This window comes from Mustelus asterias, chromosome 9 (genome assembly GCF_964213995.1).
Source record: "Mustelus asterias chromosome 9, sMusAst1.hap1.1, whole genome shotgun sequence".
In the NCBI taxonomy this organism is placed as follows: domain Eukaryota; kingdom Metazoa; phylum Chordata; class Chondrichthyes; order Carcharhiniformes; family Triakidae; genus Mustelus; species Mustelus asterias.
Genome location: NC_135809.1, coordinates 7,819,598 through 7,837,731, shown reverse-complemented (window position 1 = coordinate 7,837,731; position 18,134 = coordinate 7,819,598). Strand labels below are relative to the sequence as shown.

General features: G+C 44.6%; 1 protein-coding gene across 3 annotated transcripts in view; it reads left to right on the top strand.

Moving 5' to 3' along the window:
- kitlga (kit ligand a) overlaps positions 1 to 18,134 on the top strand; it is a 123,306-nt gene that overhangs the window by 72,152 nt on the left and 33,020 nt on the right. For 2 of the 3 annotated variants that reach the window (XM_078219627.1, XM_078219628.1), the window contains one exon: positions 12,885 to 13,001. The exons of the other annotated variant lie outside the window; for it this stretch is intronic. In XM_078219627.1, coding sequence (XP_078075753.1) covers positions 12,885 to 13,001 — 117 coding nt within the window. The remainder of the gene's footprint in view (positions 1 to 12,884; positions 13,002 to 18,134) is intronic. 3 annotated transcript variants of the gene reach the window in all.

The following is an 18,134-nucleotide window of genomic DNA, read 5'->3' as shown; positions in this document are numbered from 1 at the left end:
TGGTCTATGCTTAGCAATGTACAGTGCTTAGACTTGAGAATAGACACGTAAGTTGCCCCGAGAAAAGAACTTCCTTTGCTTTGTTTTTTTAAACTAGAAAGGAAAAGGTCAAAAGGTGACGAGTTTGGCATCAGACTAAAATAGAACAAGTCAAATAAACAAAGTCTCTGAAAGGAGCTATCAACAGGGTATGCAGGCTGATAGTTGTAATACAGTACTGAGGGAGTGCTGCACTGTGTGAGGTGCTATCTTTTGGGTGAGACCTTAAACCAGGTCCCCATCTACCCTCTCAGGTGGGTGCTAAAGATCCCAGACTCTATAGCGTAGAAGAGCAGGGGAGCTCTCATCAGAGTCCTAGTCAATATTTATCCCTCAGCCACAGCACTGTGGTTGTACCTACACCACATGCACTGCAGTGGTACAAGAAGGCGGCTCACCACCACCTTCTCAAAGACAGTTGGAGATGGGCAATAAGTGCTGGCCTAGCCAGCAATGCCCACATCCCATGAAAGAATAAATAAAAGGATAATTAGTAAAAAGATGTCCAAAGATGTGCAGGTTAGGTAGATTGGCCATGTTAAATTGACGCCAGTTTTGGGGGGATTAGCAGGGTAAATGTGTGGGGTTACGGGGATAGGGTGGGATTGTTGTCGGTGCAGGCTCGATGGGCCGAATGGCTTCCTTCTGTACTGTAGGGATTCTATGAATTCTAAAAATACATTTACTGGTCATTGCCACTTGTGGGAGCTTGTTATGCATGTTTTCTACAATACAACAATGACTATGCTTCTAAAGTCCTTCATGAGCCATTAAGCACTTTTTGGGATGCCTTGAAGTCATGAAAGGCATTATATAAATGCACGCTCTTTCTAGTCTTCTGCTGAATCATTGAATAGGCGCTCCCAGAGAGGGTTGGCATGTGCAGGGTTACCGACCATAAACTTAATGAAGCTAAAGGATCCTTGAACTGAAGGATTCAGTTGAACAATCCTTCAGCTGAATATTTTAAAACCGATGATACATTTTCTCTGACAGTTCAATTGAGATATAAAAATCCACATGGACCTGTAATAAATGCCTGACAAAACAACCGGGCAGTTTGGGGTGACAAATAATCCCTAGATGTCAGGTCACCTTTATCAGAGGCAACAGGCCAATTAAAATAACATGCAGAAAACTCTCCAGGACTTGAAAAGATTTGTAAAAGACAAAGGGATACAGAGTAATCAAGGACAGTTAATGGAGAATATTTTTTGCTGAATTCTTGCAAAGTACAGATGTTTACATCCCAATCCCTCCTTACGGTCCTGGCCTCCCACAGTTTATCATGTCTGTCAGGTCATTGGGAGGAAGTGGAAGGGAGGAGGTCACCAGGGGTTGGAGAGGAAATGCATTGATAGCATCGTTAAGGCTGTATACAGGCTGGACCATCCCGTCTTAACTGATTCCAGACTCCAAAGTGACCCAAACCTGGGTCAATTTGTGTTATTGGACAGGTCAATGGTTAACAACAGCAACTTTAATTAAGAGTAAATGTTTTGTTCTTGGAAGTTGTTTGCCCCATTCAATGGGTGGGATTTTCCACCCCACACTCCCGGGGTGGTTTCTGGCGGCTCACCATTGGCAACCACTGGGATCTTCCAGTTTCGATGAGGACAATGGCATTTTGCGTGGTTCACGCATCCTGCTACCAAGGAACCCGCCGAAAAATCGTGCCCATTGTCTTTTACCCATTTTGGCACCAGTTTGGCAGTACAAAACACGCATGTAACATGGATAGAGAGTGGCACAAGAACTGGAAAATAGACCCTCAATAATTCTTTACTGAAACCACTGGCAATTTGACAGAGATTTGGAGAAATGGAGAAAGAGCAAGATGAATGGGACTAATTGAATAGCATTTTCAAAGAGCTACACAGGTACGATGGGCCGAATGGCCTCCTTCTGTGCTGCATGCACCTCTTTCTAATTCACTGTCATGCAGGTTTGACTTGGTTGTGTCGAAAGATGAGATTGAATGATCTAAGATTGCGATACCGATAGCTGGTTTGGTAATCATTCATAAATAATTAATCAGGAGGCATGCATGTAATGGAAATTTTTCCACACCAGTGATTCTTTTCGAATAAACTGAAGTCTAGACAATAAAATCATCAGCCTGGCTAAAAATCCCATGATATGCACGTGTCAACGAGCTGAATCCTGCATAGAAACAGACCATTCAACCCCTCAGGGTAGTGTCCTAGGCCCAAACATTTTCAGCTGCTTCATCAATGACTTTCCCTCCGTCATAAGATCAGAAGTGGGGATGTTTGCCAATGATTGCACAATGTTCAGCACCATTCGCGACTCCTCAGATACTGAAGCAGTCCATGTTCAAATGCAACATGATCTGGACAATATCCAGGCTTGGGCTGACAAGTGGCAAGTAACATTCGCGTCACATAAATGCCAGGCAATAACCATCACCAATAAGAGAGAATCTAACCACCGCCCCTTGACATTCAATGGTGTTACCATCACTGAATCCCCCACTGTCAACATCCTTGGGGTTACCATTGACCAGAAACTCAACTGGACTCACCACATAAACACAGTGACTACAAGAGCAGGTCAGAGGCTGGGAATACTGTGGCAAGTAACTCACCTCCTGACTCCCCAAAGCCTGTCCACCATCCACAAGGAACAAGTCAGGAGTGTGATGGAATGCTCCCCACTTGCTTGGATGGGTGCAGCTCCAACAACATTCAAGAAGCTCGACACCATCCAGGACAAAGCAACCCGCTTGACTGGCACCCCATTTACAAAAATCCTCTCCCGCCACCACCAACGCTCAATAGCAGTAGTGTCTACTATCTACAAGATGCACTGCAGCAATTCACCAAAGATCCTTAGCCAGCACCTTCCAAACCCATGACCACTTCCACCTAGAAGGACAAGGGCAGCAGATACATGGGAACACCACCATCTGCAAGTTCCCCTCCAAGCCACTCACCATCCTGACTTGGAAATATATCGACGTCCCTTTGCAGTCGCTAGGTCAAAATCCTGGGATTCCTTCCCTAATGGCATTGTGGGTCAACCCACAGGACATGGACTGTATTTATTGCCCATTCCTAGTTGCGAAGGCCGAACTGGAAAGCAAGAGCCATAGAGTGCTGGTAAAGTCCTGCCTTGTCTTTAACAGGCATAAATTTACAACTTAAAAAAATTGTGAGCTACTTCACCAAACTGTCTCCTTTTGCCGAAGTGGTTAAATCTCAAATGAACATAATTCATTTAGTGTCTCACAAATTTTTAATGTTAAAGACAAGGCAGGACGTTACTAGCATTCTATGGCTCATTCTTTCCAGTTCAGCCTTCAAGAAGGCAGCTCACCACCGCCTTCTCAAGGGCAGCTAGGGATAGGCAATAAATGCTGGCCCAGCCAGCGATGTCCATGTCCCACAAATGAATAAAATAAACAAATCTGCTTAACCACAATGGGTGGAAAACCCCCATCAAGGAAGAAGGAAGTGTTTTTCATTCAGTGGATCTGGGTGTCGCTGAGGTGATCTTATTGAAGCATAAAATTCTTCAGGGGTTTAACAGTGTTTGACGATGTTTCCCTCTGGCTAAAAGTCGAGAAGTAGTAAGAAGTCTCACACCAGGTTAAAGTTCAACAGGTTTATTTGGTAGCACAAGCCACTAGCTTCCGGAGCGCTGCCTCTTCGTCAGGTGAGTGGGAGTTCTGTTCACAAACAGGGCATATAAAGACACAAACTCAATTTACAAATTAATGATTGGAATGCGAGTCTTTACAGGTAATCAAGTCTTAAAGGTACAGACAATGTGAGTGGAGAGAGAGTTAAGCACAGGTTAAAGAGATGTGTATTGTCTCCAGCTGAGACAGTTAGTGAGATTTTGCAAGCCCAGGCAAGTCATGGGGGTTACAGATAGTGTGACGTGAACCCAAGATCCCGGTTGAGGCTGTCCTCGAGTGCGGAACTTGGCTATCAGTCTCTGCTCAGCGACTCTGCGCTGTTGTGTGTCGTGAAGGCCGCCTTGGAGAACGCTTATCCGAAGATCAGAGGCTGAATGCCCGTGACCGCTGAAGTGCTCCCCAACAGGAAGAGAACACTCTTGCCTGGTGATTGTCGAGCGGTGTTCAATCATCCGTTGTCGTAGCGTCTGCATGGTCTCCCCAATGTACCATGCCTCGGGACATTCTTTCCTGCAGTGTATCAGGTAGACAACGTTGGCCAAGTTGCAAGTGTACGTACCGTGTACCTGGTGGATGGTGTTCTCATGTGAGATGATGGCATCCGTGTCGATGATCCGGCACGTCTTGCAGAGGTTGCTGTGGCAGGGTTGCGTGGTGTCGTCGTCACTGTTCTCCTGAAGGCTGGGTAGTTTGCTGCGGACAATGGTCTGTTTGAGGTTGTGCGGTTATTTGAAGGCAAGAAGTGGGGGTGTGGGGATAGCCCACAAAAGTTTAGAACACAGGTTCACAGTCTCAGAATAAGGGATCGGACATTTAGGATTGAGATGAAGAGAGATTTCTTCGCTCACCTGGTGAGTGAGCTTGTGGCATTCTGAACTCCGCGAGCTGGGAATACTTAGTCATTGAGTGTATTCAAGATTGAGGTTGATAGATTTTGGGATAATAAGAGAATCCACACATAATGAGGGATAATTCAGGAAGGTGGAGTTGAAGTGGAAAATCAACCACGATCTCACAGAATGAGGGAACAGGTTGGAAGGGCTGAATGGTCTATACCTACTTCAATTTCATAAGTAATTTTCTCTCATGCCGTCTTCTCATTTCCTTTTGAAAGCAAACGAGCTATTTGTATCGATCACTTCCTGTGGTAGCAAGTTTAACATTCTAACCACTTTCTGAGTAAAGAGGTTTGGCCTCATTTCTAAATCAAAGAGATGTTATCAACTGAAGTGGAATGGCTTTGCAGATTGGGTTCATGTCACACTATCTGTAACCCCCACAACTTGCCTGGACTTGCAAAATCTCACTGGCTGTCCTGTCTGGAGACAATACACGTCTCTTTAACCTGTGCTTAATGCTCCCTCCACTCACATTGTCTGTACCTTTAAGACTAGATTAGCTGTAAAGACTCGCATTCCAATCATTATTCATTATTCTGTAAATTGAGTTTGCGTCTTTATATGTCCTGTTTGCTGTTTGTTAGCAGTTCTCCCACTCACCTGACGAAGGAGCAGTGCTCCGAAAGCTAGTGGCGTTTGCTACCAAATAAACCTGTTGGACTTTAACCTGGTGGTGTTAAGACTCCTTACTTTGCAGATATGACTATTGAATGCAAAGCAGAGAAGCTTTGCTGAACATTTACAATTCTCTGGTTGTGCTTTATGCAAATTGAGGAGGTAACTAAGTGTGTTGATGAAGGTAGGGCAGTTGATGTCATATACATGGATTTTAGTAAGGCGTTTGATAAGGTCCCCCATGGTCGGCTTATGATGAAAGTGAGGAGGTGTGGGATAGAGGGAAAGTTGGCCGATTGGATAGGTAACTGGCTGTCTGACCGAAGACAGAGGGTGGTGGTCGATGGAAAATTTTCGGATTGGAGGCAGGTTGCTAGCGGTGTGCCGCAGGGATCAGTGCTTGGTCCTCTGCTCTTTGTGATTTTTATTAATGACTTAGAGGAGGGGGCTGAAGGGTGGATCAGTAAATTTGCTGATGACACCAAGATTGGTGGAGTAGTGGATGAGGTGGAGGGCTGTTGTAGGCTGCAAAGAGACATAGATAGGATGCAAAGCTGGGCTGAAAAATGGCAAATGGAGTTTAACCCTGATAAATGTGAGGTGATTCATTTTGGTAGGACAAATTTAAATGTGGATTACAGGGTCAAAGGTAGGGTTCTGAAGACTGTGGAGGAACAAAGAGATCTTGGGGTCCATATCCACAGATCTCTAAAGGTTGCCAGTCAAGTGGATAGAGCTGTGAAGAAGGCCTATAGTGTGTTAGCTTTTATTAACAGGGGGTTGGAGTTTAAGAGCCGTGGGGTTATGCTGCAACTGTACAGGACCTTGGTGAGACCACATTTGGAATATTGTGTGCAGTTCTGGTCACCTCACTATAAGAAGGATGTGGAAGCGCTGGAAAGAGTGCAGAGGAGATTTACCAGGATGCTGCCTGGTTTGGAGGGTAGGTCATATGAGGAAAGGTTGAGGGAGCTAGGGCTGTTCTCTCTGGAGCGGAGGAGGCTGAGGGGAGACTTAATAGAGGTGTATAAAATGATGAAGGGAATAGATAGAGTGAACGTTCAAAGACTATTTCCTCGGGTGGATGGAGCTATTACAAGGGGGCATAACTATAGGGTTCGTGGTGGGAGATACAGGACGGATATCAGAGGTAGGTTCTTTACGCAGAGAGTGGTTGGGGTGTGGAATGGACTGCCTGCAGTGATAGTGGAGTCAGACACTTTAGAAACATTTAAGCGGTTATTGGATAGGCACATGGAGCACACCAGGATGATAGGGAGTGGGATAGCTTGATCTTGGTTTCAGATAAAGCTCGGCACAACATCGTGGGCCGAAGGGCCTGTTCTGTGCTGTACTGTTCTATGTTCTATGTTCTAAATCCGAATACCACACTTTAGGGCACAAGACACGAAGTGGCAGTGTGAAGGACTGTGGAAGGTGCTGATAGTGGCATGAAGCAATGTTCCGGTGAAGCCCAACACAAACTGGATTTGATTTGATTTATTATTTTCACATGTATTAACATACAGTGAAAAGTATTGTTTCTTGCGTGCTATACAGACAAAGCATACCGTTCGTAGAGAAGGAAATGAGAGAGTGCAGAATGTAGTGTTACAGTCATAGCTAGGGTGTAGAGAAAGAGCAACTTAATGCAAGGTAAGTCCATTCAAATGTCTGACAGCAGCAGGGAAGAAGCTGTTCTTGAGTCAGTTGGTACGTGACCTCAGACTTATGTATCTTTTTCCCGACGGAAGAAGGTGGAAGAGAGAATGTCCAGAGTGCATGGGGTCTTGAATTATGCTGGTTGCTTTGCCGTGGCAAATGGATGGGAGGCTGGTTTGCGTGATGGACTGGGCTACATTCATGACCTTTTGTAGTTCCTTGTGGTCTTGGGCAGAGCAGGAGGAGCAGCACCTCATCTTCCGATTAGACACGTGACAACCTTCAGGGCTCAACATTGAGTTCAACAGCTTTAGACTGTGACTTTCGCCTCCATCTTGTTAATAGTAGATCAAAGGTCAGTGTTCAGTGAAAGCAAAACTAAAGAACAAGTGACAGATGGCCGAGTGGGAGAGGGAAGGGAGGGGATTTGCATTGGGACAAAAAAATTTGGATTAAAAAAGAATCAGGAACATTGCTCTAGCAGCGCAGCAGGCTGGGAGACATCAGCAGAGGCCGTTTAGCGGGCTCCTCGCTGGGCTCCACGCATCTCCGGGTGCCGGATTACCGGCGTCGTCAGCTCCACGTTGGAAATTGGCACGAAGCTGATTTAAATATTAAAATTGCTATTTCCATCTGATTAGCGGGCCACCCCCTCTCTTACAATGGCAAGAATACTCCAGTCTCTCACCCCGCTACCACTGCAGCAAAAACAGAGAATTTGGCACTCAACTCAACCAAATCTCCACTCACTGCCGCGGGACCAGAGAATTCCCAGCCATGGGTGAGGTTGGAGAATTTCGGCCTATATATAATCCATCACATTTCTCCCTCTGTCGTTCTAAAGTCATATGGACTCAAAACATTGGCTGGGATTTTACAACCTCGCTCGGACCGAGGCTTGTAAAGCTGCTGAACTCAATGTTGAGCCCTGAAGGTTGTCACGTGTCTTTTACAAGCATGCTCTATGACTTTTATGAAACTCATCTGTGGATCTTATTAGCTTAGATCCAACCAACAATCAAGTGGAATTATAATTGCAATTGTGTCTCCATCTCATTGTGTTCCTTTTGTGTCTACAAAACTGATCACTTTAATAAATAATTAAACATGTGTCCTTCCTTCAACATCCCAATAGTTGGAATGATTTAAATGGTTAATTGTGGATCCTGAAGGATTCGTATGGAGCAGTGGTTCCCAAACTTTTTTCACTGGGTCGCACTTTCGGAACAAAAATTTGCTCGCGCCACACCAAATTTTTTATTGATAAGAAATACATTCAAAAACCAAAAAAAAAACTCCTAGCAGTGCTTTATTCATAACATAGAACACAACTACTTTATAATATGATCATGGGACACCCAGAAAGTATAAAACAATGCTTGTTTAAACCATGTTTAAATGTTTGTTTGATTGTCTTTGAATCTTCCCACCACACTTGCCATCCTCTCTCGCCGCACCAGTGTGGCGCGCCGCACCCTTTGGGAACCACTGGTATAGAGTATCTTTCACCAGGAACTCACCAAATTCATTGGCCAAGTGTGGGCTGCTGTCCAAGCGACCACCTGAAAAATATCCAGTAACTGCAGCATTTCTCAGACGTTGTGCAAAAGAACACAGGGGAGAAGAAAGAGAAAGATTTGCGTTTATATAGCGCCTATCATAACCTTAAAGGGATCTACATGCAGTGAAGTGCTGAGTGGTCACTGTCGTAATGTAGGTAGCACATCAGTTGATTTGGGCACTTTAAGCTTCCAGCTATGAAGAGAGGCTGGTTAGGCTGGGGTTGTTTTCCTTGGAGCAGAGAAGGCTGAGGGGGGACCTGATTGGGGTGTACAATTATGAGGGATACAGATAGGGTAGATAGGAAGGAACATTTCCCCTTAGTGGAGGGGTCAATAACCAGGGGACATAGATTTAAGGCAAGGGGCAGCAGATTTAGTGGGGATTTGAGGAAAAGCTTTTCACCCAGAGGTTGGTGGAGGTACCCATAGCATTCAGAAAGCATTTAGACAGGCACTTGAAATGCCATACATACAAGGCTATGGACCAAGGACAGGAAAATGGGGTTGGAATAGATAGGTGCTTGATGGCCGCTGCAGACACGATGGGCCGAAGGGCCTCTGTTTTGTGCTGTAAAATTCTATGACTTTCTGACAAACAGCACCCTGGTAAGGAGGAGATCAGTGCAGATTGTTCATGTGCCCAATGGCAACGGATAGAAACACACTTGACAGAGGCTTCTATTGGCCAAAGCTTGCTCTTGCGCCGTGATTAATCGCCATTGAATGGATAGTTGTTGGCTGTATAGTCTCATTTACACCATTCACATCCTAAAAGCATTAGCCATGATAGAACCTGCCCAAATTTCATTTGTAAAGGTACAGATTGCCGCCCAAGTGTTGAAATTAAAAATTATCCCCAGCAAGGGACAAGTAAAAATGCTGCCAGGAAAGTGTGACCCAAATTTGTGACAAGAGGAAATAAAGTTTTGTGCTTGCCCTAGATTTGTAACAATGCCTGTAAATACTGAATGACATAAAACTCAATGTCAGTGAAGCCAGATCTAGGACATGGTTGAAATTGGAAGCAATTTGCACTGGGTTCCATAGATGCACAGGCCACTCTGTCAGCAAAAAACACGTGGGAGTACTTATAACAAAAAAACTTTTGCAAGCACTTTTCTTGGCTAAGCTTTCATTTCCCTCAGTCAATTGACTCAGAGGGACACCCTCCAGCAGAGTCTGTAACAAAAACAGCTGCAAAGTCCATTCATCTGGAGGTGGATACTAGAGAAATATGGGCCAATGCTTATGGGCCGAAACTTGAAGGGTAAGTATGGCAAGTTTTGGGAACCTTGGATAACGAGAGATATTGCGAACCTAGTCAAAGAGAAAAAGGAAGCATTTGTCAAGGCTCGTGTGTAGCAAGTGTGGAATACAACGAAAGTAGAAAGAAACTTAAGCAAGGAGTCAGGAGGGCTAAAAGGGGTCATGAAAAGTCATTGGCCAGCAGGATTAAGGAAAATCCCAAGGCTTTTTATACGTATATAAAGAGTAAGAGGGCGGCATGGTAGCACAGTGGTTAGCACTGCTGCTTCACAGCTCCAGGGACCTGGGTTCGATTCCCAGCTTGGGTCACTGTTTGTGTGGAGTTTGCACATTCTCCTCGTGTCTGCGTGGGTTTCCTCCGGGTGCTCTGGTTTCCTCCCACAGTCCAAAGATGTACGGCTTAGGTTGATTGGCCCTGCTAAAAAAAAAATTGCCCGTAGTGTCCTGAGATGCGTAGGTTAGAGGTATTAGTGGGTAAATATGTAGGGATATGGGGGTAGGGCCAGGGTGGGATTGTGGTCGATGCAGACTCGATGGGCCGAATGGCCTCTTTCTGTGCTGTAGGGTTTCTAAGTATTTCTAAGTTCTAAGTATAAGAGGGTAGCCAGGGAGAGGGTTGGCCCACTTAAGGACAGGGGAGGGAACCTATGCGTGGAGCCAGAGGAAATGGATGAAATATTAAATGAGTATTTTGCGTCAGTATTCACCAAAGAGAAGGACTTGGTGGATGATGAGTCTGGGGAAGGGTGTGTAGATAGTTTGGGTCTTGTTGAGATCAAAAGGAGGAGGTATTGGGGGTCTTGAGAAACATTAAGATAGACAAGTCCCCAGGGCCTGATGGGATATACCCCAGAATACTGAAAGAGGCAAGGGAAGAAATCACTGGGGTTTTGAGAGAAATCTTTGTATCCTCACTGGCTATAGGGGAGGTACAGTAAGAAGTCTCACAACACCAGGTTAAAGTCCAACAGGTTTATTTGGTAGCAAATACCATAAGCTTTCGGAGCGCTGCCCCTTCATCAGATGGAGTGGATATCTGTTCTCCAACAGTGCACAGACACAGAAATCAAGTTACAGAATACTAATTAGAATGCAAATCTCTACAGCCAACCAGGTCTTAAAGGTACAGACAAAGATTTGGGGAGGTCCCAGAGGATTGGAGAATAGCCGATGTCCTTCCTTTGTTTAAGAAGGGTAGCAAGGATAATCCAGATAATTACAGGCCTGTGAGCCTTACGTCAGTGGTAGGGAAAGTATTGGAGAGGATTCTTCGAGACAGGATTTACTCCCACTTGGAAATAAGTGGATGTTTTAGCGAGAGGCAACATGGTTTTGTCAAGGGGAGGTTGTGTCTCACTAACTTGATCGAGTTTTTCGAGGAAGTGACAAAGCTGATTGATGAGGGAGAGTAATGGATGTTGTCTACATGGACTTCAGTAAGGCCTTTGACAAGGTCCCTCAAGGCGGACTGGTACAGAAGATGAAGTCGCATGGGATCAGAGGTGAGCTGGCAAGATGGATACAGAACTGGTCGGTCATGGAAGGCAGAGGGTAGCAGTGGAAGGCTGCGTTTCTGAATGGAGGGCTGTGACAAGTGGTGTTCCTCAGGGATCAGTGCTGGGACTTTTGCTGTTTGTAATATATATAAATGATTTGGAGGAAGATGTAACTGGTTTGATTAGTAAGTTTGCAGACGACAATGGTTGGTGGATTTGCGGATAGTGATGAGGACCGCCAGAGGATACAGCAGGATATAGATCGGTTGGAGACTTGGGTGGAGAGATGGCAGATGGAGTTTAATCCGGGAAAATGTGAGGTAATGCATTTTGGAAGGTCTAATACAGATAGGAAATATACAGTAAATGGCAGAACCCTTAAGAGGCAAAGGGATCTGGGTGTACAGGTACACAGGTCACTGAAAGTGGCAACGCAGGTGGAGAAGGTAGTCAAGAAGGTATACGGCATGCTTGCCTTCATCGGCCGGGGCACTGAGTTTAACAATTGGAAAGTCACATTGCAGCTTTATAGAACCTTAGTTAGGCCGCACTTGGCATATAGTGTTCAATTCTGGTCGCCACACTACCAGAAGGATGTGGAGGCTTTGGAGAGGGCACAGAAAAGATTTACCAGGATATTGCCTGGTATGGAGGGCATTAGCTATGAGGAGAGGTTGGAGAAACTTGGTTTGTTCTCACTAGAACAACGGAGGTTGAGGGGCAACCTGATAGAAGTCTACAAGATTATGAGGGGCATGGACAGACTGGATAGTCGGAAGCTTTTTCCCAGGGTGGAAGAGCCAATTACTAGGGAGCATAAGTTTAAGGTGCAAGGGGCACATGCGGCCCATCTGGGTTCTGAATGCAGCCTGTGAGACATTTTGTTGCCCATGTGCAGAGTTGCTGCGTTCCACTGGTTTCCATCCACATAGCTCTTTTCCGACCAATAGAACTGGAGTGATAAATGTATAAAACAAGGACAAGTGAAGTGAGGTGTGCGCTGATTGCTTGCTATATTGACTGTGGGAGCCGTGCGCTCCCTCTGTGTCCAAACAAAGCATTATTATTCCTTTTGTTTTTACTACTTGAAGTTGATGACAGTTCTATTAAGATATGAACGATTAAGCATTTTCTATTACTTGTGCTGAAATATTCAGTGTGTGTTAAATGTAGTTAATCTTATTCATGGGGTCATGGTTAGTGAACAAGCCTGATTTTAATCTTGTGGCCCACTGAGATGAAGGAGGGCCACTCATGTGGCCCACTCACCAGCCCAGGTTGCCCATCAGAGTAAAAAGGAAGAGAATGAAGTAATAGTACCCTTGGAATTCCAACTCCATATTGTCTCCTGGCCCTATAGGAAACAATGGGGAACAAGTTTGTGAAGTCTGCTACCAAAGGAAGTAATTGAAGTGAATAGCTTGGATACATGAAAGGAGAAGCTAACTAACCACATGAGGGAGAGAGGAATAGGCGGTTACATGGATAGGGTTAAAGGGGTGGGAGAAAGCTCGCATGGCGCATAAACGCCAACATATGCCATTTGGGCTGAATGGCCAGTTTCTGTGCTGCAGACTCCAAGTAACATTGTTGTGGGGCATTCAGTGAAAGAGTCACATAATTTGCTAAGCGTCTTTCTTTCATGTAATGCACTGACAGCACCCCACCCTTTTCTACCCAGGGCGTGGCTCCAACTCCACTGCACATACTCTGGAGCAGACAAATAAAACCCGTGCACCAAAGTGTGAACGCACACATCCAAAGCTGGTCCGTGCTAAAAGACACCCTCTCACACTCAGTAAGTATTTACTAATCACTGCAAAAGGAAAGGTGCAGAGTGACCCAAGGCCTGTGTGTGAGTTGGTGCGGTTGTGTGAGCATTTATGTAAGGATGGGAGTTTGTACATGTATGTTTGTATGTGTGTGTGAGGGGGCATACATATCTGTGAGAATATGACTGTGTGTCTGTGTGTGTGTGAATATAGCTGGGATTTTCCGGCTGTTCAAGCCAGCAGGATTCTCTGGTCCCACTGCAGTGCACGGGAGATTTGGCTGAGCCCCAAATTCTCTGTCTTCACTTGTAGCGGCGGCAGGGTATGAGTGGCTGGAAAATTCCAGCCTGCGTGTGTATGTGAGAATACATGTGGGTGTATGTGAATATGTGTGGGTGTATGTGAGTGCATGCATACATGAGTGTGAGTGTATGCATTTCTATGTGAGAGTGAGTGTGCATCTGTCAGTAAGTCTATATACTTGTGTACATGTGTTTGCATCATGTGTGAGTGGCTGTGTGAGTTTGCGTGAACGTTCCTGTGTGCGTATATGTGCGTGTGTGAATCTGTGCATGTGCATGTACATGAGTGTACATGTGTGTGTGAAATCTTTACAGGTCAACCATTTCTAACCTCAGTACCAAAGACTGGGGAATGTTAAAGCATAATTCCCCACGACATGTTGTGAGTTGGCTGGCAACTACTTTGTGGTCATTGGATCCATGGGATGTCAATGGCAGTTACTTCATTTTTCCACCTCTTCCTCCCATTCAGGTTGCCAGTGAACATTAAATGAGCTGAGGTGAAATATTCACAGAAATACAAAGTGGAGGATATAATCTTGACTTGGGTTGAGTGTGGGGGGGAGGGGGAGGTGGTGGTGGTGGGGGGGCGGGGGGGGGTCACTGAGCATGGAAAGAAGACACACATGTCACATAGTTATAATTATAGAATCATAGGGCAGACATTTACTGGCCCATCACAATGGGAGCAGGGCTGGTTCAAAAGCCCATTGACTTTGGCGGGACTAGAAGGTCCCACCAGGGAGAGGGACTGTAAAATTCTGCCCATAGAGTGGTTGCTTGACAAGGAGGCCATTCAGCCTGTCATATCCATGCCAGCAAGAGTCCCAGTTCTCACCTTTTCCCCAATCTCCTGGATGGTGCCCTCTCATTCTCTCAGACAATGGGCACTGTTTCTCTGCATCTACACTGCCCAGTTCCTTCATCTTTTGAACACCTCAATTAAACCTCTTCTCAATCTTCTCTTCGCTATGGAGAATAACCCCAGAGTCCCCAGTCTATCCATTTAACTGATTCTCCCAATCACATTTCTGTTGATATGACAAACAGTCAGGAGAGACGATTCAATAAGCACCTGATCACAATTTCTCTAAATTCTGGGTGTCGCTTCACTTTAAACTAAAAGCCAAATTACTCCCGCAAAAGGTGTGATTTTTAAATCCGGAGACAGTTTATGGAATCATTTGTGTAACAGCTTGCCAAGATGTAGCTAATAATAAGGAAGGGTATACTTGCCTTGGAGATTATGCAATGAATGTTTAATAGATTGGTACCTGATGAGAGTCTGAGTAAAGTGGACCGCTGTTCACTGGAGTTCTGAAGAATAAAAGATTTGAGATTTGATTGATATTTGATTTATTATTGTCATCTGTATTAGCATACAGTGAAAAGTATTGTTTCTTACGCGCTATACAGACAAAGCATACCGTTCATGGAGAAGGAAAGGAGAGAGTGCAGCATGTAGTGTTAGTCATAACTAGGGTGTCGAGCAAGATTAGCTTTCTAGAGATAGGCCCATTAAAAAGTCTGATGGCAGCAGGGAAGAAGCTGTTCTTGAGTCAGTTGGTACATGACCTCAGACTTTTGTATCTTTTTCCCGACGGAAGAAAGTGGAAGAGAGAATGTCCAGGGTGCATGAGATCCTTAATTATGCTGGCTGCTTTTCCGAGGCAGTGGGAAGTGTAGATAGTGTCAATGGATCGGAGGCTGATTTGCGTGATGGATTGGGCTACATTCACGACTTTTTGTAGCTTCTGGCAGTCATGGACAGAGTAGGAGCCATACCAAGCTCTGATACAACCAGAAAAAATGCTTTCTATGATGCATCTGTGAAAGTTGGTGAGAGTCATAGCAGACATGCAAAATTTCCTTAGTCTTCTGAGAAAGTAGAGGCATTGGTGAGCTTTCTTAACTATAGCGTCGGCATGGGGGGACCAGGACAGGTTGTTGGTGATGTCATTCAAACTTGCAAAATTCTTGAGGGACTTTACAGGGTAGGAATGGGGAGATTATCTCCCCTGGCTGGGATCTGGAACACCTGGACACAGCTCACCTTTAAGATTGGTGGGTGGGACCCAGATATGGACATCCCACCCCCATTTACTACAGGTTCAATTTTTGTCAACAGGAAAAAGTGGGTGGAGCATGACTCACACAGGCAGGAGACCCGAACTCAATAATAACATTTGAACTTAACGCTGAGTTCAAACAGACCACCTTGGCTGCTGCAATATCCTTAACCTGCTGTGTGGTAGCCACAAATTAATGGAGTAGAGATAAATGCTCTTGATGGGTGAATAAGGTCTGTATAACTGTCATGATCTGATGTTTTTTAAATGTCCCACTCTTCAAACTTAAAAATGCAGTCTGTTTGATTACCGCTGTGAGTTAGAAAAAGGATAGCATCTAGTCATACCGTTTCATAAAGCTCCTTGTTGACATTTACCCCAGGGCTATCACAGTGTCATAATGAATTTTTACTTGAGTCTTGAAATCTACAATTATCTCAGCAGGGGTTTCTGAGTTCACAGTTGGATAGACAAATTGAAGAGGTTAATAAAATATCAGCTGTATTTGATATGGGGTGTGAATTGATGTTTGTTTGTATTTGATTAACTGCATGAGGAGATATATGAAATCTGAATAGATTTTATGAATAGGAGATTTTTTCCACTATCAAGTGTAGGCGTGAGATCTTTATTGGATTGTTAGAACTTTATCATTTCCACATGGATCCTGAAGTCTTCCCAAGGTGATTACTGGTCTGTGACTATGAAGGCAGCATGTAAGATATGAGAGGTCATGGGGGTGGGTGAGATGAAGGATGAGGACACGTGAGGGCTAAAAGGCCTAACAACTTCTAAGACACTCCCAGACAATCAAGGCAGGCCTTCTGAGCTGCATGTCTCAGAAGTCGCCTACCCACGGCCACCTACATTCTGTTTCTGGGGTTGATAGACCCAACTCTATACTGCATCCAACCATAACCCCAGCCCAAGTGAAAATTATGTATTCTGTTTACTTTGATAGTATCACGTATACTTTCTACCAAGGTGGGTCTAGTGAGTTAGGAAATTTCCTAACTCAAACTACCTGCCTCGATAGCCAAAATCTGGTCCTGAGATTGATAGATTTTTGATCTCCCAGGAAATCTGATCGAAGATTACAGGGAATAGGTAAAAACGTGGAGTTGAGCTAAAAGGTCAAACATTCTGGTAATAACAATAAATCAGGAGGTGGAAGAAAGAGAGGAACTTGGTGTAGTTATAATCACCAGGGAAACTGTACTGAGCAAGTTGATGGACAAGCCTCCGGATCCTGATGGGCTTCACCCTAGGGTCTGAAAAGAGGTGGCCAATGAAATAGTTAAAGTCTTGGTGTTAATCATCCAAAATTCACTAGGTTCCATCAGGTTGGAAAGTAGCAAATGTGATCCCTCTATTCAAGAAGGGAGGGAGACAGGAAACTATAGGCCAGTTAGCCTGATGTCTCATGGGAAAGTGTTGGCGTCGATCATTAAGGATGTTATAACTGGACACTTAGAAAACCTCAAGGTGACCAGGAAGAGTCAGCATGGTTTTGTGAATGGGAAATTATGTTTAACCAATTTATTAGAGTTCTTTGATGGAGTAGCATGCACTGTGGATAAAGGGAAGCCTCTAGATGTACTGTACTTAGATTTCTTGAAGGCATTTGAAAAGATGCCATATCAAAGGTTAATGTGGAAAAAAGAAAGCTCATGGTGTATGGGGTAACTTATTAGCCTGGACAGAAGATTAGCTTGGCTTTCAGAAAACAGAGATTATGCATAAAGGAATCATTTTCTGATTGGCGAGACATGATGGCACAGTGGTTAGCACTGCTGCCTCACAGCGCCAAGGACCCTGGTTCAATTCCTGGCATGGGTCACTGTCTGTGCAGCGTTTGCGCGTTCTCCCGTGTCTGCCTGGGTTTCCTTCGGGTGCTCCGGTTTCCTCCCACAAAGATGTGTGGGTTAAGTTGATTGGCCATGCTAAATTGACCCTGGTATCAGGGGGATTAGCAGGGTAATGTGGAGTTATGGTATACGGCCTGGGTGGGATTGTGGTTGGTGCAGACTCGATGGGCCAAATGGCCTCCTTCTGCACTGTGGAGATTCTGTGATTCTATGACATGACAAGTGGAGTCCCACCAGGGTCAACCTTTGTGTGCTGGAGCTCAACTTCATACAACTCATATCAATGAATTAGATGAGGGGAGTGAAAGCATGCTAGCTAAATTTGCAGATGACACAAAGACAGGTAGGAAAGTAAGTTGTGAAGTGGACATATGGAGCTTGCAGATGGATGTGGACATGTTGAATGAGTGAGCAAAAATCTGGAAGATGGAGTATGATATGAGAAACTGTGAAGTTCTTCACTTTGGCTGGATGGATAAATGATGTTATTTAAACAGAGAACGGCTGCAGAATTCCATGGTGCAGAAGGATCCAAGTATTCTAGAGCATGTGTCACAAAAAGTTAGTATGCAGATACAGCAAGTAATTAAGAAGATTAATGGAATACTCTCTATTATAAAAGGAATTGAACATTAAAGTAAGGATATTATCCTTCAGTAATACAGGGCATTGGTTATGACCACATCTCGAATACCGTGTGCAGTTTTAGTCAACTTATTTAAGGAAGGATGTAAATGCATTGGAAGCAGTTGAGGGGAGGTTTACTAGCTTTATATCTGGAATGAGCCGGTTGTCTTATGAGGAAAGGTTAAACAGAATAGGCTTGTTTCCACAGCAGTTCACAAGTATGAGGGACAACTTGATCGAAGTATATAAGATCCTGAATAGTCTTGACAAGATGGACGTGAAAAGGATGTTCC